At 47.2% G+C, this 21,609-nt stretch overlaps 1 protein-coding gene across 1 annotated transcript in view; it reads left to right on the top strand.

Moving 5' to 3' along the window:
* Window positions 1-2,184: 2,184 nt before the first annotated feature.
* The window catches only part of DKK3 (dickkopf WNT signaling pathway inhibitor 3), a 49,228-nt gene continuing 29,803 nt past the window's right edge, over window positions 2,185-21,609 (top strand). The window contains exons 1-4 of the mRNA XM_036861902.1: window positions 2,185-2,334; window positions 2,933-3,179; window positions 9,384-9,521; window positions 12,787-12,870. Of these exons, the coding sequence (XP_036717797.1) occupies window positions 2,967-3,179; window positions 9,384-9,521; window positions 12,787-12,870 (435 nt within the window). The 5' untranslated portion in view covers window positions 2,185-2,334; window positions 2,933-2,966. The remainder of the gene's footprint in view (window positions 2,335-2,932; window positions 3,180-9,383; window positions 9,522-12,786; window positions 12,871-21,609) is intronic.

Genomic DNA, 21,609 nt, shown 5'->3' with positions numbered 1-21,609 from the left:
GTGACGGGGAGTGGTATGGTGAAAAAACTAAGATAAGGGTTATTTTAGTAAGTGTGTGTTTGTACAGATCCGTTTTGGCATTGACTTCCTCTCTGGTGATAAGGATGTTCTCTTCCTGGTACAGGGAGGGCACCTCTCTCATGAAAAATTTTATGGTCTTTTTGTAGGTAGAAAAGGGCAGGTCAGAGAGCCCTTCCTACATCTGCTGTTTCTCAAGTGCCTTCAGTTCAAAATAATCAATATGCCAAAGTGGCATATTTTGGGATGGCATGTCCTGAACTCCCTCCCCCAAACACATGTTTTCCAAGTGGTCACCTGCAGAAATTGCTCATCAGATGCTCCCAAGTCATCTCATACTTCCTGGCCAGGTTTATAGCAGAGGCGTTTGGCAGAGAAGGGTGAAGGCTCTGGAGCCAGATTCCTGGGTTCAAATCCCAGTTCAACCACTTACGAGCTATGTGGTCTTAGGAAAGTTTCCTTATTTGTGAGATAGGAATAAAAGTAGTAGTACCAACCTCAGAGGTTGTTTGAGAATTAAATGAGTTAATACTTGTTCCCGGCACATTGTGAGTTCTCATAATGTTACTGCTATATTGATATATCACTAGCAATTGATATAATGACCAGCCCATCCATTTCTCAGGGACCAAGTGTGTCTTATAACTGAGGCTCTGGTGACAACGGTGAGCAAGTCAGTCCCCCCTCCTAGGAGTTCGAGGTCTCTGGGGGAAATGGGCCGGTGACTAGAGAGACCGTGGCAAGTCACGGCTGCCATGGGGAAGCACATGGTGCTGGGGGGTCCTAGAGGAGAAATGGGATGGAGCAGGGACAGGTAACGAGAGACACTGAGTCTTGAAAGACGGGGTGGAGTTAGCCTGGCCAAGGGGAGGAGGGAGGGCTGTCCAGACAGAAAGAGTAACAGGAAAAAATAGGAGGAGCTTTGACAAATAAAACACAGGTTTATTCAAAAATTACGTGAGTGCTCCCTGTTCTAGGTACTAGGGAGACTGCTGTGAATAGACAAAATTCTGCTCTCACTATGAGAGCTGACATTTATACCCCACTTATCGCCTGCCCCACACCTACCTGCGTGCATTATACTTGTTACCTACGAGGTACCTTACTACTTGTCAACTGAATTAAAAACAGACAACACGAGAGCTGTGAGTTTCAGTTTTCTTTGGGGACTTAGTGAGGACTGAAGCCCGTGAGACAGCCTCTCAGAAAGCTCTGTGGAACTGTTCCAAAGAGGTAAGGGGGGAGGTCAGTATATCTGTGATTTTGGCAAAGGGGGTACATGCAACCAAGCACACATCTCAATAGATAGCTGCTGCTAGTCATGAGGAACGGATGTGTTGATGAACAGTTTTAGTGCTTTTCTAAGTATGGGATGATACAAGAGTTTGGGTTCATAAAACTTTCTCCTGAAAAGATCTCTCTGAAGGCCTGTTCTGCCAATTTCCCCAGAGCACACAGTGCCTCATTCCTGATCTCTGCCCTGAACTCCTTTCAGGGGGTGTTGAAGGTCTGCGACTGCAGTGGCTAGTGCCTTCATTCTTATAGAACCAGATGGCAAGCAACTTTTTTTAGCTGTCCTACTATAACCTCCATTTTACATTTGGGCTAAATGGAGAGCAGACGAATCTGCTAACTTGGCCAGATTGGTAAACTTCTAAGTAGCAGAGCTGGGATTGACACCAGGCAGTCTGGCTGCAGTGTCTGGTCTTAACCACTCTGCTATGCCGCCCTTAAGGAGCTTGCTGACGTTCTCGGGACCTATTGCGGGAGCTAGGAGTGGGCTTTCTTGGCTGGAGTACTGAAACAACCACGGCAGACAGATTAAGGCCAGCTTGTGATGGGCCTTGAATGCCAGGCTAAGGGGCTTGGATTTTATCTTGCCTGCTGGGTAGAGGATGGCTTGGAAAGGGCAAGGTGGGACCGAGAAAGAACACCTTCCCCTCGCCTCCCGTAAACTGTGGCAAGAATCTGGGCCAGACATGACAATGGACTGGGATGCCGCGGGGCAACGGGATGCGGAGACGGCAACAGCTTCCGGTAGAGCCGGGCGCCGGCGGCAGAGGAGGCCAGCCTGGGGCGGGAGGTCGCCAGCGCCCGGGCCGGCCATTGGCGGCGGGCTGGGCCGCGGCCCCTCCCGCGGGGCGGGGCGGGCGGGGCGAGCGCTGCGGGCTCGCCCGGGTAGCAGCGCTGCAGCATCCCCGCCGAGCTCCCCGCACCCGCGGCCCGCGCAGCGCGCCGCTCCCGCTCCGCAGCCCTGAGGCAGCCCCTGGCGAGGCCTGGCAGGTCCACCCCGGAGCACAGCTCGGTCCAGTCGGGGTGGGTGAAGGGCGGCGGCGGGGAAGGGAGGTGGCTCATCTCGGTAGCTCCTGGGTGGGGGAGGAACTGGGCGCTGGACTCGGTTCCGACCCCGGGGATCGGGAGGGGGCGGTGATAAGCTGTTCTCTGACCACCCAAGATGGGGGCTCGGGTAGGGCTGGGGTGGGAGTAGGGTCGCGGCACCAGAGCTGTGCTCTGACTTGGTCGAGGAGGGAACAGGGCTCAAACCCGGGACCAAGCCGGGGTGGGGGGCCGGTGGGGAGGGCGGTGAGGGGAGAGGGTTGCAAGCTTGGGGGCGCCCGGGTTCTGTTGCCCGCGGGAGGGGGCTATCACTGGGGCGGGGGCAGAGCGCAGCCTGTGCCGGAGGATGCGCCAGGGGGTACGCAGGGGATTCGGGCGCGGGGCTGGAGCGGGTGGGGGTCTTCCCTGTGCGTGGTAGCTGCGTCCGGAGGGGACTCGGCCTCCTCCCATCTGGGGGTGGGTGCGGGGAAGCGGGGCGCCGGGGGCGGGCCCGGCTCGTAGTGCCGGAGGCGGCGGGGTGGGCGGCGCGGGCCAGAGGGTGGTCGGCGCGCCTCTGACAGCGTTCTGGCACGCGCAGGCGGCGGCGCGGCGGCGGAGGGCGCTGAGCCGAGATGCGATGGCTGGGGGGCACCCTGCTGTGCCTGCTGCTGGCGGCGGCGGTCCCCACGGCCCCCGCGCCAGCTCCGACAGTGACCCCGGCTTCGTTCGAGCCCGGCCCGGCTCTCAGCTACCCGCAGGAGGAGGCCACCCTCAACGAGATGTTCCGCGAGGTTGAGGAACTGATGGAAGACACGCAGCACAAACTGCGCAGCGCGGTGGAGGAGGTGGGTGCGCCCGAAGGGCCCGCGCTCCGGGGAAGCGCGACGCTGGTGACAGCGGGGGCTGGGGAAACCGTGCTGCGAGCGCTGGCCAGGGTCCTCAGGTCCGCTAAAGGGCTGGGCAGGGCCGGCAGCAGATTCCGAGTTATCTGAAGGCAGTGCGGGGTGATCCCAACTCCCGCCTCGTTCTGCCTTCCTGCCAAAAGCTCTGGATCTGAGTCTGTCCACCCAGAGACTCCGGCTGGACCTGCCCATGGGCAGCGGGGGTCACCACCTGCCTGCAGGCTGCCGGCCATCACCCTGCAATCATCTTCAGGTGTGCAGTTGGCCTCATCCTGTTCTCAGCGGAGGCTTGCAAGGCCCCTGGTATTCCAGCGCTGTGGTTTTGCTGAGGAAGCTCCGGGCATCTCAAGTCCCAGCTTGTCTGCTGGGCTTTGAGCTTGTGCCATCTTCCCAAGAGACAGGGTGCCATGTGGGGACAAAGAGCCCTGAGCTTTGCTGGTAACCTGTCTGGGCTTCCCCAGTGCCATGTGGGGCAGAGAAGGAAACTGGGAATCCTAAATCCCAGCAGTGTCAGTTGTCAGAGGTGGTGGGTGAGAGGAGGAGCAGTGTGAAAGGCAACCTCCCACCCCACCCCAAGAGCGCTTTGGAGTCAGTCCGGGGCTCAGGGTCCTCTTCTGCCATTCACTAGCAGGTGGCATTGGGCAGATCCCTTAACATCCTGTACCTCAGTGTCCCATGAGAATTAAATCCACGCTATGTGTAGCACCTGGCGTATAATAGATGCGCAATATATAGCAGCTGATAGTTATCAGTTACCAGATGCCTTGGGAAAACTTTGCTTGGCTTCTTCCTTCCATTGCCTCCCAGGTCCAAACACTATGGATGGCATCCTCTATGGTGGGCATGCAAGCATCGCCAGGGTTGCCTGGACAGGAGGTGCAGCTGGCCCACCTCTCCCAGCCAGGTGGCCCTGCTGCCTGGGGTGGGTGGGCATGGCCCCTCTTGGGCCTGCCTCTGCTGCAGCCTGTCTTTGGAGAGAAGCCAGCCATACAGTGAAGGAGTCAGTGAGAGACCACATGTCTAGGCTGGAAGGTCAGGTGCCTCCACATCCCTGCTTCTCTGCACTGCATTTGGACAAAGCCTCCAAAGCTGGCTCTGGTCTACCAGGAGAGGTGGCTTTCTCCTCCCACCCCTGTGTGGTTTGGGTTAGTTCCCCTTCCTGCCCACAACAGTCAACCTGGTGGACCCTGGACACTGGTGAAGGGGGGACACTGGATTGGGAGGCGGTTGCATGGGCAGCTGTACCTGAACATCCACTGGACAGGCCAGATTCTAAAACCTGTGGACTTCCTGTTTCCTGAGAAAGCAAAAGAATCATGACATGGAACAATGAAAGGGGCCGGGGCATCAGAGGCCCCAGTGTCTTTTCACTTTGCACCTTCAAATTGAACTGAGCTCACACGATCCTTCTGGTTCCAGAGCAGGTCATTTGCTTCCCTCCTGCCCATGGATTCCCACTGAGCCTGACCAGGTCACCTGCGTGTTTTCATTCAGTGTGAACTTGCCCATGCAGCATGGTCCTCTGCTGGCAGCCCCTGGTGAGGGGGGATGAGGGAGCGGCAGGGCCCCTTCAGTCTCTTCACTGATGAGAGCAGTTTGCGGCCAGCGGGACGTTGTGTTGGTGCTCACTCTGAGGGAGCTGGCCACGTTGCCTCTGCCTGGGCCCCGGCCTTCCTCCTCCAGACATGGCTCTGCCTGACTTCTGCAGTTTGCCACCAAGGGAGACATGGGCTGGCACCTCCACCCCACTCAGTGGGAACCAACCTTCCTTCTCTCATCCCAGCTCTGCCACTTACGAGTGATGGGATCCAGGCTCTGAAATGGAGGAAATGTCCATTTCCCCTGGGGGTAATGGGGAGAATTAAATGAGAAGATGTAAGTAAAGCAAGTTTTCTGGTCGTCTAAAATGCGTTAAGTAGGGACTTCCCTGGTAGTCCGGTGGTTAGGATTTGGTGCTTTCACTGCTGTGGTCCATGGGCCCGTGGCCCCGGGTTCTATCCCTGGTCGAGGAACTAAGGTCCCGCGAGCTGCGCAGCACAGCCAAAAAATAAAATAAGATAAAATGTGGTTAAGTAAAATTGATGCAATATAAGTTGCCCCCTCGTGTGGTTGTCAGGACTATGGGAAATTGTTGGTTCTCAATAAATAATGGCTCTCATTATCATCATATTAATAACACTAGTATGAATGATAACAAAAGAACCACCAGTGTCTGATATATGATAGATTCACAAAAGATTACGGCTATTAGTATTAATTTTTTAAAAGAGACTGCCAGAAAACCCCTTAAATCTCATAAACACAAGATAGTTACTATTTATTTACTGTCCCAGAGAAGAGCCAAAAAGAACCCGAGGCCAGATGCATTAATTGTTTACATAGTTGCATCATGAATCTACTTTCAAGTAACTCCCTGACATTTAAAATATTCCAGCTGACTCAAGCTGCTGATTTCTCTTAAGGGAAAATAGTTAACTCTGCTTGTAGGATCATTATTGAGGGGAAGCGAATCTTCCAATGGTTCAGTCTGGGCTGCTCCTGTTTTCCTGTTTAATTATTCTGTATGTTACTGATAAAAGTATTGTGAGGATAAAACCATTCCCCGCCCCTCCATTGCCACATCTGTAACTGGCATATTTTAGAGTGTTCTTATCACCTCACCTATTCCTAGGAAGAACCCCAATACCAAGCCTGAATTTCTCTCTCCAGTTTTTCTTACTCTGCTCCTTTAACAGACACACAGATTCAACCAATTGTAGGTGCCATTTTAATTGTAGGTGCCTCCTCTGTGAAACAAGTCCTGTTGCTTCAGGCTTAAGTTTCTCGTGCTAGTGGCAGTAATAGTTGTGGTTGAAATTTCCACTGTAAGCTGTACTTTTAGCTTGTGGTGGCATGAAAGAGCTTTAGCTCATTCTGTTGAAATAACCACTGGTTGAGGGGGAGAAGGTTTTATATAAAGACTATCTGTTCAGCTCAGAGCAAATTCTAAATTTGGTAACTTGTCAATTATTTGCAAGCCAAACTGGAGGATTACCATTCCTATAGAAATTTTAAAAGCATTAAAACATTCCATTCTCCTTCTGGCTTTAGTCCCTCTAGCATCTCCAGACTCCCATTCTTTCCCAGCTGTATCTTTTCTATCACTAAACATCTCAGGCTCTCTCACTTAAATTTAAAAAGCCTTTTTCGTAGTCTTAAATCTCCTATCTCAGCTTCATCCTTTTCTACTCCGTTTTATTAGCAAACCCTTGGAACACATGTTATTTATTACCTGCTCTTTCCACTCCTACCCAGACATCCCCCGGCAAACTAGCTTCTTCTAAAACTGCTTTCTTAGACGACTATATTATGCAAGTATTACACCTTTGCAGGGTGACAGATACTGTACCAAGCACTCAGATTTCATGATCCTTAATCATTACATCTGCTCAGCAAAGTAGAACCATCCCCATTTTACAAACAAGAAAGCTGAGGTTTAGAGATATTTGGTATCTTGCCCCAGGTCACGTGGCTGCTTTGTGGCCGAGCTGGGACTTGCCCCTGCCCCCCATTACCTGACTCCAGAACCCGGGCACTTTTCTACTGTGCTGCCTTCTGACGATACTGCGGGTAACTTCTTGCCTAATCTAATGGCCAGCTCTCAGTGGCTTGGTCCTTCTAGATTTATTTGGAGCCTTTACCACCTAGAAGGCCCCTCCCCAGTTAAAACTTCTGAGACTCAGCCTGCTTCTAGCTAGTCCCCTGACTCCGTTCTTTTTCTTCTCTGGACTCTGTATTATCTCCCAAATAGTCTTCAGAACTTGCTGCAGCTCCCCATTGCTCGGTGCAAAGGTTCTTACCTGAGGGTGAGTAGAGGGGAGGGAATAGCTCAGAATCATCTGGGAAGCTCATTGATATGTGGGGTCCCCCCTCCAGAAATTCTAATTTGGCAGATCTGGAAGGGATCCAGATATGTATATATTTTTTTAAAGTTTGGGCATGACTCTGAGGTGCCTCTCGGTTGAGAACCAGGCTAACATCGTCTGCATTAGAACTGCCCCTGGATTCACTGTCAATTTGTCTCTACTTCATTATCCATTATTTTATCCATTCAGGGTCCAGCATGGACCCTCTGCCCTAGCCCATGACACACCGTTCTCATCCAGGCTGCCAGTTTCGCCTCCTCTATGCTCCTCTCTATCCAAATCGTATCTGTCCTGTGAGACCAACCCAATCATGCCTCCTCTTCCACCTGGAAGCCTTTTTTCTCTCTTCTTTGAACCCCTGACTCGCTTCTACAGACTGTCATAATCATCCTCAAACTGGCTTGTGTGGGGCTCTCCTATCTCCCCAGCAAAAGTATATGCAGAAGCATATACTAGGAAAGGCACATAATTTGGAGTCAGACTGACCCGAGTTCTAATCCGAGTTTTGCCACTTACTAAGAATGTGATAACCTTAGGCAGATTCCTTCCCTTTTGTCAACCTCATTCTTTTCATCTGCAAAATGAGGGTAATAACACTTCCTCTTATGGTTGCTGTGAATATTTAAGGAGATATGGAAGGGGCTGGTGCAATGGCTCAGACATAGCTGCTGCCCAAGCATGGAGGTGATGATCACAACGACTGATGGTGATGACGGAGCCAGTGACCAGGTTTCAGACATGTGACGAGTTGTCTCAGGGTCAAACACGGCGGTTGCTGACCAAGTCCTTGGTTGGTTATCCGGTCCTTTATGCTGACCAGACTTTCTTCACACTTCTGGTGCAGTGTCTTTGTGCTATACTGAGACATGGGAATTCTTTCTCCATGTATACCCAGCTCAGCAAATCTGGATGGGAGAGAAAGGAAAAGAGGGGGCTTCATGTAGTATGTAAGGGAATGGAGGTCAGTGATTTTTAAAATAGGAGAATCTTTTTTGAGGATTCGTTTAAAGGAATAAAAATAGCCCAGAGTCAAAGATTGCACTGTTGGAAAATTGCCAAGCACCAGCTACAACTTCTCTCTGTGTCTCTCATTTTAAATTCCTAGAGAGAGTGTCGGGTTGGCTCAGTTAGTCGATGACATGACCTCTGAGTCCAATCAACTGTGACTGGTCACACTGTCACCTGCCCAGTCCTCAGGACTGGGGCTGGAATTGGGTACAGATTTAAATTGACTGACATGTCTGGTATAGATGTCATGGAAGCTTATGATTTGTGGACAGTGGCCTGAGAAACGTGGCATCAGAAAAAGACACTTGTGCAAGAAGAGCCAGAAGGAGGGTGCACCCCGGGAGCTAGTCACCTGACCCTCTACAGGGGTCCCTCTTGTACTCAGGGGGTGGGTGGGGAAGATACGTAGCTGTGGAGCCACCTGCAGTGGGGAAGGGGCTGTCCTAGGTTGGGTCCTCACCCCAACCCGGCCCTGAAACAAGGATTTGGGAGCAAATAATTCATTTGTGATGTGATCCCAGAAACACGAGGAGGAAGTGGGAAAGTGAGATGGAAAAGAAGAGAGGCAACAAAGGCTGTGCTCATGAGCAGGTTACTGCTAGGGACAACTAGGGCTCAATCCCCCTGGGGTCCTTGGAGAGAGGCCGTCCCACTGAGGGGAGAGGGCACTGGGGTACTTACCCCTGTAGCCTGTCCTTCACTGGTTAAGGGTTGTCTCTGGAGTGCTCACTCCCTAACACGTGGGGCCTGTGCAGACTGAGCACACTTCTGCAGCCAGAGAATGCTCTCGAAGAGAGACAGAGGTGGTTGTTGGCACATAAGGGAACGAATGCGGGTGACCTCCCGATTAGGCCACGGGGAGATGGGCGTGGCCCCGAGAGCATCTATACAGGGGTCAAGACTGTTCAACAGAGGCATTCCCAAATCCCGACTCTGCCCTCCACTGAGAGTCTTGGGAAGTTATCTAGTCTTCCTGAGCCTCGGTTGCCCCACTTGTAAAGTGGGGGCCATTAACACCCATCTCACAGGGAGGTTGTGAGATGTAAGGCAATGATATACGTAAACATTTAGAACAACGTCTTGTTCTACTGGGTACTCAATTACTGGTACCTACTATCATCAGCACCACTGTAATTGCAGAAGAGGAAAAGAGAAGTGGTTCTTTTTTTCTAATGGACTGTGATTTGTATCAAGAGAAAACAATATTGCTCATTAAATCCATTGACTTAATTAGATGGAGGCAGAAGAGGCTGCTGCTAAAACGTCCTCAGAAGTGAACCTGGCACGCTTACCTCCCAGCTATCACAATGAGACCAACACGGAAACCAAGGTTGGAAATAACACCATCCACGTCCACCGAGAAATTCACAAGGTAAGGGCGGTCGTGGCCGGCACTTCCTCCTTTCCTCATCACCCGGTCCCATCAGAGGACTAGGGTCTTGTTTACATATTTGATATACAAGCCAAAAAATACAAATGAGGATGGTAAAATACATGTTAAAAACCAGAGGGATTGAGGGAGCTATTTAAAGGGGAAAGATATGTATCAAAAACATAAATTGCTTTTGTATTTAAGCAGTAAATTTAACTCTACTCTTCCTGCCAGTCCAATTGCAAAGGAATGTTCAGGGATTTTTATCATTTGGGAAAAGGAAGCAAACAAGTGTTTAGAGAGATACTTTCCTAGTATCGAATTTGAGGAATTTATTTCACAGGTTTTTATCTGTGTTTCAGTGGTGAGTTGAAATAGAGTTCATGCTGTAGTGAACAGATCTTCACCATTTCCTTAGGAGGAGCGCAAATGTGATATACTCAGTCTTCAGAAGAAGAAGCCTCTATTGCCAGGAGATGAAATATTCTTTTGTTTGCTGGTTATCCATTCAAAATTCTACAGCAGAGTGTTTCCTAACCTACCACACATCTTAAGTGTCTCTTGGTCCAATATCTTGCACGAAGAGCAAGCAGGTTTGTTCTCAATCTGACTTGAGGAAGAAAATGTTGCAAACCTAGAGGAATGTGACGTTAGCTTGCCCCTAGTGTGAGATGTCTCCGATATGAGTTTGGCAGGACTTTGGGAGCAAACCACGTGGCCTGTGTTCTCTTGAAGAGAGTCTGGTGTGCAGATGTTCAGCGTCGTTGTTAGAGGCTGTAGAGTTGACCTTCTGTTGTGAACATCAAGGAGCTTGACCTCTGATCTCATCTCAGTGCCTACATGCAAGGCCATGACAGCTCTCACAAAAGAGCCCTGCTTTTGTTCAAGTGCCCAGGTAATGGGTTGAAACAATAGCACTTCTGTGCTATAGAGGATAAAGGGGTCAATTTTCATGGGCTATTGCCTTGACTATAAAGTAGCCTCTGTGTGGCTCTTCTGCTACATACTGATGGCCCAGCTCCAGACTGTACCCCCCGCATAAATAAATGAGCCACCTGCCAAACAGAATCCTCTCGCATTGCTCGTCTGAAGACTGGAGAATGTTTCCAAAAGGGATTGTTTTATTCTTGTCAAAACCAATATTAAGTCATCCTTTCTGAGAATAATCAGCCAGTAGTTTCAGCTGCTTCTTAAATTTTCTCCTTGTAGATATCAGAACACCCAAACGTGAGTCCTACCAGTAACTAGTGTGATTTTGAAAAAATTACATCAATTTCATGACCCTCACTAACTGCGTTTAGCAAATAGGGATATCCACATCTACATGACGGTATTATGGGGGTCCAATAACTTAAAGTATGTGAGAGTCATTGTAAACTATGAAGTGCTATCCAGCGGCAAATTCTTCTTCTTCTTCTTGTTCTTACGGTAAAGTTACGGTATCCGCACGGTGTGGTAGTTCTCGAGTGGGTTCCATGGAGCTCCTGTCCTGTGTGATGCTTTATAAAAGAAGGGCTCAGTGGTGAAACATGTTTGGAAAACATTGTACATATTTCTCTTCCTAGAGATACAAAAATGCACCTTAGTATAATAAAGGCTCTGAGAAGTCCTGCAACCTATACATATAGGACTGTACAATTTAAAAAAATATAACATTGGTTAATCCTGTAAAAATCGGGCATAAAGGAAGAAGACATCATCTCTTTGCCAGAGAGAGGAATTATTTAGATAAAAATAAAGTATGTTGATAAAGACATGATCCTTATCTCCTCAGAACTGGAATTAGAACTAGAATTTGATCCACTATTGCGCATTAGCCTAAGAGTTTCCACTTCGTTTTGGCTGCACATGCCTGTGACATTAGAGCTGGCAGGAACTTTAAAGATGACCTAGAAATGAGAAAACTGTGAATCAGAGAATAGAAATGATTTGTTCCAGGTTACATACTAGACGGTCATTGGTGTCTGAGGCAGGGCTCAAAGAACACAGGTCTCCTAGCTCCTGGGCTTCTTTCTGTCTTTTTATCACCAACACAGAGGTTTGGCATGGCCTTGGATGGGGTGGGAATAGCCTGGGTTCCACGTCAGGTTTCTAAGGCTCGGCTTTGAGGTGCCTGCTCCTGTTTACAGAAGGCAGACAACAGATAGGGGAATACAGGGCCGGGCCTCCCATTGTACTTAAGCACTTTTTTGATGAAACAAGACAGTTCCCCAGAATCAGGAAGGGGGGCAGCTGTAGCTAAAACCTGCTTCCTTCAATACCCAGACCTGTAGTTGAAAAGAAAGCTGACACTGAATTTCAAGTAAATGAGCCCCGAGAATGATAAAAATAGCTAGCGCTGGGCTTCCCTGGTGGCGCAGTGGTTGAGAGTCTGCCTGCCAATGCAGGGGACACGGGTTCGAGCCCTGGTCTGGGAGGATCCCACATGCCATGGAGCAACTAGGCCCGTGAGCCACAACTGCTGAGCCTGCGCGTCTGGAGCCTGTGCTCCGCAACAAGAGAGGCCGCGATAGTGAGAGGCCCGCGCACCGCGATGAAGAGTGGCCCCCGCTCGCCGCAACTGGAGAAAGCCCTCGCACAGAACCGAAGACCCAACACAGCCAAAAAAAAAAAAAAAAAAAAAATTAAAAAAATAGCTAGCGCTGAATATTTGCGAGGTGACGGGCTGTGTGCTGTGGGCTTTACACAGACCTCCTTGGCCCTCCTCCTAGCAGCCCCATGCTGTAGGCTCTGTTACATCTCCTATCGCTGCACCATCTGACGCTGCTGGTGGAGCTCAGAAAGAAAGGGGGACAAGACTCCCCTGGTGGTCCAGTGGTAAAGAATCTGCCTTCCAATGCAGGGGACGCGGGTTCGATCCCTGATTGGGGAACTAAGATCCCACATGCAGTGGGGCAACTAAGCCCGCGTGCTACAACTACTGAGCTCACGCGCCTCAATGAGAGAGCCCGCGTGCTGCAAACTACAGAGCCCACGCGTGCCACAACTAGAGAGAAAACCCACACGCCACAACTAGAGAGAAGCCCGCGTGCTGCAACGAAAGATCCCGCATGCTGCAACTAAGACCCGAGGCAGCCAAAAAAATAAAGAAAATAAATATAAAAAAAATAAAATGCATTTAAGAAGAGGGGAGGGAGTGGGCATTCTGTCTACTTTGACAGGTGCTCCTGCTTCAGAAAATAGCAAACAACAAAACAAAAAACAACCTGTGGGATTTGTCCAGAATTCCTGCTATTTCACATTCACTGTACTTGTTCTCCTATAGATCACCAACAACCAGACTGGACAGATGGTCTTTTCAGAGACGGTCATTACGTCAATGGGCGATGAAGAAGGCAAAAGGAGCCACGTGAGTGGTCATCTTCCCTGTGCTCGCACCCGAGGCACACACTCCTTTGCTGAGCCTGCCAGAGCTGACCCAGACTTCAGAGTGGGTGCAGGAGGGAGCTGGCTCCCCCGCACCTCTCCTGTTTCGTTTCTGCCAAGATTCCCCAGTGCCTACATTTCTGGCCAGACAGCTGCAGTCTGGTAACAGGCTCTACCTCCATATGCACTTTGCCTCAGAAATGGCAGGACACATTCAATTCAGTTGTCATTTGCATGGCTGAGGCTCAGCCTTGGAAGGGGAACACTGAAGTATCGGGTGCATTGGTCAGGGTCCCTGGTGACAAGACGTGGTGCATCTGACCTGAAAATACCCTAGAACCTCTGGTGTGACCCACGTCATTTAGGATCCCAGCCCTGGTCTGGCAGTTTGAGAGCAAGAAAACCTTAAGTGGAACCCAGTGGCCCATTGGAAAGGTGTCCTCCTGCTCCAGGCTTCACGCTGGGCCCCTTGTGATTGCACCCGCTACTCAGTGGCCTGTTGCGCAGTCCAAAAGTGGGCTGTTTTTTAGAGAATTATAGATTCTGAACATTGAGAGAGACATCATTTCACAGAAGAAAGGCCTGGCATAGGTTGGGGGATGACCCAGGCCAAGTCACTGGTGTCCAGATTCCCAGATGAGAGGTGACTCAGCTGCACCTTATCTTCGCAAAGAGGTAGCTGGTTTCAGATGCAGAGGCCTGGTGAGGAGTGGACAAGGCAACTGCCATGTGACATGGTCCATTGTAAAAAGTGCCTGCTCTATGGGGCCTGCGAGGGCCAGCCTCTCTGTGCCCAGGCACCTTATGCAAACTTCCCACTGCACGTTCTTCCTCTCTGAGGTGTAGAATGCATCCCCAGCCTTCTGAGGGGATCCAGGATATTCCCTCACCCCTTGTGGCCTTATCACAGGAAAAGAAGCAGTGTACCCATAATTGTTAGGTGGTGTTGCTGTGGTTGGTAGTCGATGGGTCCTTTTTTTTTTTTAATATTTATTTACTCATTTATTTTTTATTTATTTGTTTTTGGCTGTGTTGGGTCTTCGTTGCTGCGTGCGGGCTTTCTCTAGTTGTGGCGAGCGGGGGCTACTCTTCGTTGCGGTGCACGGGCTTCTCATTGCGGTGGCTTCTCTTGTTGCAGAGCATGGGCTCTAGGCACGTGGGCTTCAGTAGTTGTGGCATGTGGGCTCAGTAGTTGTGGCTCACAGGCTCAGTAGTTGTGGCGCACGGGCTTAGTTGCTCCGCAGCATGTGGGATCTTCCCGGACCAGGGCTTGAACCCGTGTCCCCTGCATTGGCAGGCGGATTCTTAACCACTGCGCCACCAGGGAAACCCCCTACTCATTTATTTTTATTGAAGTATAGTTGATTTACAATGTTATGTTAGTTTCTGTTGTACAGCAACGTGATTCAGTTATATGTATACATATATATATTCTTTTTCATATTCTTTTCATTATGGTTTATTACAGGATATTGAATGTAGTTCCCTGTGCTATATAGTAGGACCTTGTTGTTTATCTATTTTATATGTATATTAGTTTGTATCTGCTAACCCCAAACTCCTAATTTATTCCTCTCCCACCCCTTTCCCCCTTGGTAACCATAAGTTTGCTTTCTATGTCTGTGAGTGTGTTTCGTAAATAGGTTCGTTTGTGTCATATTTTAGATTCCACATGTAAGTGATATCATATGGTATTTGTCTTTCTCTTTCTGACTTACTTCACTTAGTGTGATAATCTCTAGTTGCATCTATGTTGCTGCAAATGGCATTATTTAATTCTTTTTTATGGCTGAGTAGTATTCCGTGTCTTCCATGTCTTGGTTATTGTAAATAATGCTGCTATGAACATTGAGGTGCATGCATCTTTTCAAATTATAGTTTTCTCCAGATATATGCCCAGGAGTGGGTTTGCTGGGTCATATGGTAGTTATATTTTTAGTTTTTTAAGGAACCTCCATACTGTTCTCCATAGTGGCTGTATCAATTTACATTCCCACCAACAGTGTAAGAAGGTCCCCTTTTCTCCACACCCTCTCCAGCATTTGTTATTTGTAGACTTTTTAATGATGGCCGTCCTGACTGGTGTGAGGTGCTAGGTACCTCATTGTAGTTTTGATTTGCATTTCTCTAATAATTAGCAATGTTGAGCATCTTTTCATGTACCTCTTGGCCATCTATATGTCTTCTTTGGAGACATAGGTTTTCTATTTAGGTCTTCTGCGCATTTTTTAATTGGGTTTTTTTTTGTTATTGAGTTATATGAGCTGTTTCTATATTTTGGAAATTAAGCCCTTGTTGGTTGAATCTTTTGCAGATACTTTCTCCCAGCCTGTAGGTTGTCTTTTCATTTTGTGTATGGTTTCCTTTGCTGTGCAAAAGCTTATGAGTTTGATTAGGTCCCATTTGTTTATTTTTGCTTTTATTTCTATTGCCTTGGGAGACTGACCTAAGAAAACATTGGTACAATTTATGTCAGAGAATGTTTTGCCTATGTTCTCTTCTAGGAGTTTTATGGTGTCATGTCTTATATTTAAGTCTTTAAGCCATTTCGAGTTTATTTTTGAGTATGGTGAGAGGGTGTGTTCTAACTTCATTGATTTACATGCGGCTCTCCAACTTTCCCAACACCACTTGCTGAAGAGACTGTCTTTTCTCCATTGTATATTCTTGACTCCTTTGTTGAAGATTAATTGACCATAGGTGTATGGGTTTATTTCTGGGCTCTCTATTCCATTCCATTTATCCATATGTCTGTTTTTGTGCCAATACCATACTGTTTGGATTAGTGTAGCTTTGTAGTATTGTCTGAAGTCTGAGAGGGTTATGCCTCCAGCTTTGTTCTTTTTCCTCAGGATTGCTTTGGCAATTCTGGGTCTTTTATGGTTCCATATAAATTTTAGGATTATTTGTTCTAGTTCTGTGAAAAATGTCATGGGTAATTTGATAGGGATTGCATTAAATCTGTAGATTGCTTTGGGTAGTATGGCCATTTTAACAATATTAATTCTTCCAATCCAAGAGCATGGGATAGCTTTCTATTTCTTTGAACCATCTTTAATTTCCTTTATCAGTGTTTTATAGTTCTCAGCATATAAGTCTTTCACCTCCTTGGTCAGGTTTATTCCTAAGTATTTTATTTTTTTGATGCAATTTTAAAAGGGACTTTTTTTTTAACTTTCTCTTTCTGATATTTCATTGTTAGTGTAAAGAAATGCAACCGATTTCTGTATGTTAATCTTGTATCCTGCTATCTCGCTGAATTCGTTTATCAGTTCTAGTAGTTTTTGTGTGGAGTCTTTAGGATTTTCAATATATAGAATCATGTGATCTGCATAAAATGACAGTTTTACCTCTTCCCTTCCAATTTGGATATCTTTTATTTCTTTTTCTCATCTGATTGCTGTGGCTGGCTAGAACTTCCAATACTATGTTGAATAGAAGAGGTAAGAGTGGGCATCCTTGTCTTGTTCCAGATTTTAGCAGGAAGGCTTTCAGCTTTTCACCGTTAAGTATTATATTGGCTGTGGGTTTGTCATAAATAGCGTTTATAATGTTGACATATGTTCCCTCTATGCCCATGTTAGTAAGAGTTTTTATTACGAATGGATGTTGAATTTTGTCAAATGCTTTTTCTGCATCTATTGAGATGATCATGCGGTTTTGTCTTTTCTTTTGTTTATGTGGTGCTGATTTGCGTATGTTGAACCATCCTTGTGAGCTTAGGATGAATCCACTTGGTCATGGTCTAGGATCTTTTTTATGTGTTGTTTGATTCGGTTTGCTAATATTTTGTTGAGCATTTTTGCGTCTATATTCATCAAAGATATTGGCCTGTAATTTTCTTTTTTGGTGGTGTCTTTGTCTGGTTTTGGTATCAGGGTGATGGTGGCTTCATAGAATGTCTTTGGGAGTGTTCCCTCCTCTTCAGTTTTTTGCAAGAGTTTGAGAAAGATAGGTAGAAATTCTTTTCTGTATATTTGGTAGAATTCGCCTATGAAGCCATCTGGTCTGGGACTTTTGTTTGTAGGAAGTTTTTCAATTACCGATTCTATTTCTTCTCTAGTGATTGGTCTATTCAAATTATCTATTTCTTGATTCAGTTTTGGTGGGCTGTATGTTTCTAGAAACTTATCCATTTCTTCTAGATTGTCGAATTTGTTGGCATATAACTGTTCATAGTATTCTCTTATGGCTTTTTGTATTTCTGTGGCATTGGTTGTTATGTCTCCTCTTTCATTTCTTATTTTGTTTATTTGGGTCCTCTCTTTTTTCTTCTTAGCGAGCCTGGCCAGAGGTTTGTCGATTTTGTTTACCCTTTCAAAGAACCAGCTCTTGGTTTAATTGATTTTTTTTCTATTGTTTTTTTAATCTCTATTTTATTTATTTCCTCTCTGGTCTTTATTATTTCCTTCCCTCTGCTGACTGGATGGGTTCTTTTTGCTTGTTTTGGCACAGTGCTCAGACATTTACTGCAGGCTGGGGGAGTCCAGTCAGCTTTGTGTGGTGGTGATGACCCCCCATTCAAGGGACCTGGGAGCTGATGGAGGATAAGCCGTGTGGTGCAATGAAGAGAGACTTAGTGGCAGAGGCTGGAAGCATGAGTTTGTCACATATAAACTAGGTCACCTCACTTCCCTCATCTTTAAATGAGGCAATGATTTTCACCATCTCTCCCAACTCTGAAAGTACAGAAGCCTGTGACACAAAGATAGGATTGACTAAGGTCAGGAGGGAGGAGAGACCAGCTTTTGAAGGTGGGGAGAGAGAAGAAAAAAAACATAAAAATAGAAAAAAACCCAGACAGACAGATGGTACCAAGAGGGAAAAGCTTTAGAATATTCCAGATTTAAGTCTCTGTGAAAGGGCAGCGGAAACACAACTCTCAGGGCTGTGAACTACAAAAAGAAAGCTTTTGTGTTCAAGAAAAAAAAAGGTGTATGATTGCATGATAGTATAGTTTTGCTCTGGAGAGCTTCCCAGAGCCCAGAGGGCAACAGCACTGCTATGAGCACCTCTGTACCTGCTGGAGACCCAGGTGCACATCCCACGCTCCCCGCTCTGCCCTCCGAGTGAGGCAGCTGTGTCAGGCTTTGAGCCCTGTGGCGGGGAGAACCAAGGCTCTGAGAGTGGTGGGTGACTGAGAGACCACACCTCAAAGATGCCAAGAGCGTGCACGGCTCAGGGAGCAGCTGCCTGCACTTGTGTGCTGTCGCCTCTGAGTTTGTGCCAGGCTCAGCTGGGAGGCCCAGAATCCCCATGCCTGCAGATGTAGGTTCATACGTTGATCATGAACCCCTGTGTACAATGGTCCTGAGAATGCAGGAGAATGACAGGGAGAGACATAGCCAAGAAATCCAGAAGGTAGAGCCTCACTGAGTTTTTCCAGATTCCTGCTCAGGCCCTTGGAATCTTAACTCAGCAAGTTTCTCTATGAGAATGAGCTCCAATCTGATTGGCTAGAAGGGTGACCTGGGGCATCTGATGCTTGACTTGCCAGTGCCTGGTGAATCCCATGGGTCTTTAGAGAACAGCCTGGAGACTTTGCAAGGCATTTGTGAGAGGGAGGTCATATGGCAGGAACGGTGGTGTGTTACCTCACTACAGAGCCTTGCTTGTTGTCAAACGCCTTGCCAGCAGTCAGAGAAGCAAGGTCTGGTTTCAGATGCCCACAGAATCCTTCCATTCGAATCCTCTTTGGTTCCTGGGTTACCATTGTCCCGACACAACTGAGCTGGGACTCAAGCATAAAGAGACGTAGAGCTCCTTTTTCTGAGTGGGAAGCCGTAAAGACTAGATTGCCTTCAAAGGCACGAGAACAACCGAACGTCATCACCCACCGTCCCATTCCACAGTTTGGCAATTTAATGATTTTTACAGTTGGCTCTGGAAAATGCGTTATGTGCCAATGAGACATTCTCTTAAATGCAAAAAGGAGGCTTGCCACTCAAAAAGACAAAAATCATATGCTGTTCCAACCTTAAGCTACTATAAATAGGAGCTAAATTTTCAGGATTTAAAACTCCCAGATGAATTCAATTAAAAATATTCACCAAGCACCCCATATTTTCCTTTCTTCAAATGCTGGGATGTGTATTCATATGTATGGTAACCCGAGGAGGCCCACGGAAAGTCACAGACAGTAACACTATAGACCCGTCTAGAAAACCTAACACAGTACGTGCAAGGCATGGGTCTGTTTTTGCTCTCACGTGCGAAAGGGGAAAAGGACATGCTGTCTTATTTCACCGGAGCGCCCCGGCGATGGTGATGTGGTCTGACGTCTTTCTGTGAGGCTTTTGTGTGGAGCCTTCTGTCTCTGCCCTTCGTGGGCCACTGGGTGGGCTGACCGGTGCAAGGGGTTAGGAGGAAAGTGGCTTGTTGGAAGCTAGAGAGCAGACAAGCCATTATGCACACATGCAAGGCTTTTGTTTATAACCATGTCCCCAAATATGAAGGATCTGGCCCAATTAGCCAAGGCACCATTCTGAAGGGACGCGTCCTCTCATTAAAATACAGCTCAGAGCAACAGAGCTTAGCACGTTGTGCATTTGTTGTCTTTTCTGTTTTTACATTAGAATATGATATAAAAGAGCAGGTCTGTTTGTTTCTCCAGCCGAACATACCTTATTTGAACCTACAGGTTCAATCACATACAACCAACTCCAAGGTATTGCTGGAGACTTCTGAGGGCCTAGGTAGACAAATTTCACTACCCAAAACACCCAGATAGTCGTGATTTGAGTAACCCCGTGACTTCCTTGTCCAAGAGAATGGTCAGGGCAGACAGCAGACTGTGGGCAATGACAATGGAATTCTCCACTAGTATGAACTCAGTGTCTTCTCTGCTGCGAGGATGCTTTATGTTGAAGTCTGGGGGAAGAGGAATGGTAAGCTGTGGCTGAACTTCTCCAAGATTTGTTTGTTTGTTTTGCATTGAACAGCAAACATCCTGTTACTTCAAAGCCCAGAGAGACCCAGTAAGAGAGTGGGCAGAGAAAGCGAGTTGAATGGCCTCTTCCCCTGTTAGTCCTCGGGTTCTCCTTGTCCCCAGCTTGTTCATTCATCACAGAGTAAACGCAGGTGGGGTGTCAGCTTCGTCTGCTCCCTCTGCCCTGATTTCTGAGGCTGGAGTCACCCTTGTCAATTTCATGGACTTGCACAGGGCACCATGCTGAGGAGTCACTGGGGTTTAGTTTAACAGAAGTGCATTGGCGGAGGGCATGGGTTCCTTAGAGAACGTCAGTCAGTTCCCAAAGGCCCAGCCTCCTGGAGAGTCCTGCTGGGGGTGTGGTAGCGGGCAGGGGTGTGTGGCCAAGTCCCAGGAAATGCAGCCCTTCCCTATCGGTCAGTCTGGGGGCAGAATGAGGTCTGAACAAGATGTGAGGCCCACCTGGGTTCAAAGCTGTCCTGACCCTCACAAGCTCTCTGTGATTCAGTTTCTTTCTTTCTTCAGTGACGCTAATAATCCCCGGTTCACAAAATTGGGTGAGAGTCTTGTAAGGCAAGGTTTATAAAAGCTCTTTGTATAAGGCTCATTATTATTGACAAGTAATTAACACTGGGTTCTAACTGGCTTCTCCGCTGGTTCCCATCAACCTACTGCAAAAAAAGAGTGGAATTTCCCTGGAGGCTGAGGCTGTGTTTCAGGACTCCACGGGCCTCTTCCCATTGATGTTTGTGGCCTTGGGCTAAGTTCTCTAGAGCTCTGCCTCGCCCTCTTGAGTAATGCATTTTGCTAGAAACTCTGTGCTCCCTGCCTCAAGCCTGACTCACCCTGCACTTCTTGTCGTCATGAGTCATAAGTGTCTGATTTGGGTGTTGGGGATACAAATAGAAGGAAGGATGGGCCTAATGAATGATAAGAAGCATAGGTGATGGTCAGGTGCTGACAAGTTCCAGGATGGGGCCAGGTTGGCAGGACGTATCTTGGTTTCTATAGAAAACAACACACTTGTGGTTCTAAGAGTGATGGCAGAGTCTCGTGTGAATGTACAGTTCCACAGTCCTATAACCAGACACTTGGGTCCATTTGTGTTTCTAGATTTATATTTTGCATTGGTTTTGTAATTTCTGGCCGAGTATAAGGCCCTCATGCCTTAATCCAGTAGGAAAACATAATACAAACAATTGAAGAGCTCTGGATCATTCTGAGAAGTGGATAAGCAATCCCCAAATAAATAAAGTTGTTGTGGGTGAGCAGTTTTTAAGGAGTAGGCGTTTTTTTTTTTGAGCTATAACCTGGCTATATTAAATTGTACTCTCCTCAACCTAAATATCCTTCAAGAAGGAATTCGTGATTCCACATGCAAAATCAAAATACTGTGAAGTTGATAAACCAGTTTCATACAAGTTGGTATAAAAGGATGTCTTCAATAAAATGTTAAGTGAAGAAAAAGCAATTGTAAAGCGGTATATTTACTATATATTTAAGATATACTTTATAAAATATCTCATTTTTAGAAAAAAAAAGTATGCATTAAAAAGCTTGGCAAAATGTACACAAAATCATTACTAGTAGATATCTCTGGAAGAACTGAACTTTGCAGAGACTTCTCCTTGGTAGAACTCTATATGTTTTGAGTGTTTTAAGAAGAGTGTTTGAACTATTTACAATTTTGCTATAGACATCTATCTATATTTTTGAACAACATTGCCAGTGTTTCTTTGTGTAAAACCTGGAAATTAAATTGCAGTGTCAAAGGGTGTGCCTATCTAAGATTTT

Source organism: Balaenoptera musculus, chromosome 8 (assembly GCF_009873245.2).
Source record: "Balaenoptera musculus isolate JJ_BM4_2016_0621 chromosome 8, mBalMus1.pri.v3, whole genome shotgun sequence".
Lineage (NCBI taxonomy): Eukaryota > Metazoa > Chordata > Mammalia > Artiodactyla > Balaenopteridae > Balaenoptera > Balaenoptera musculus.
This window is presented reverse-complemented; position numbering and strand designations above follow the sequence as displayed.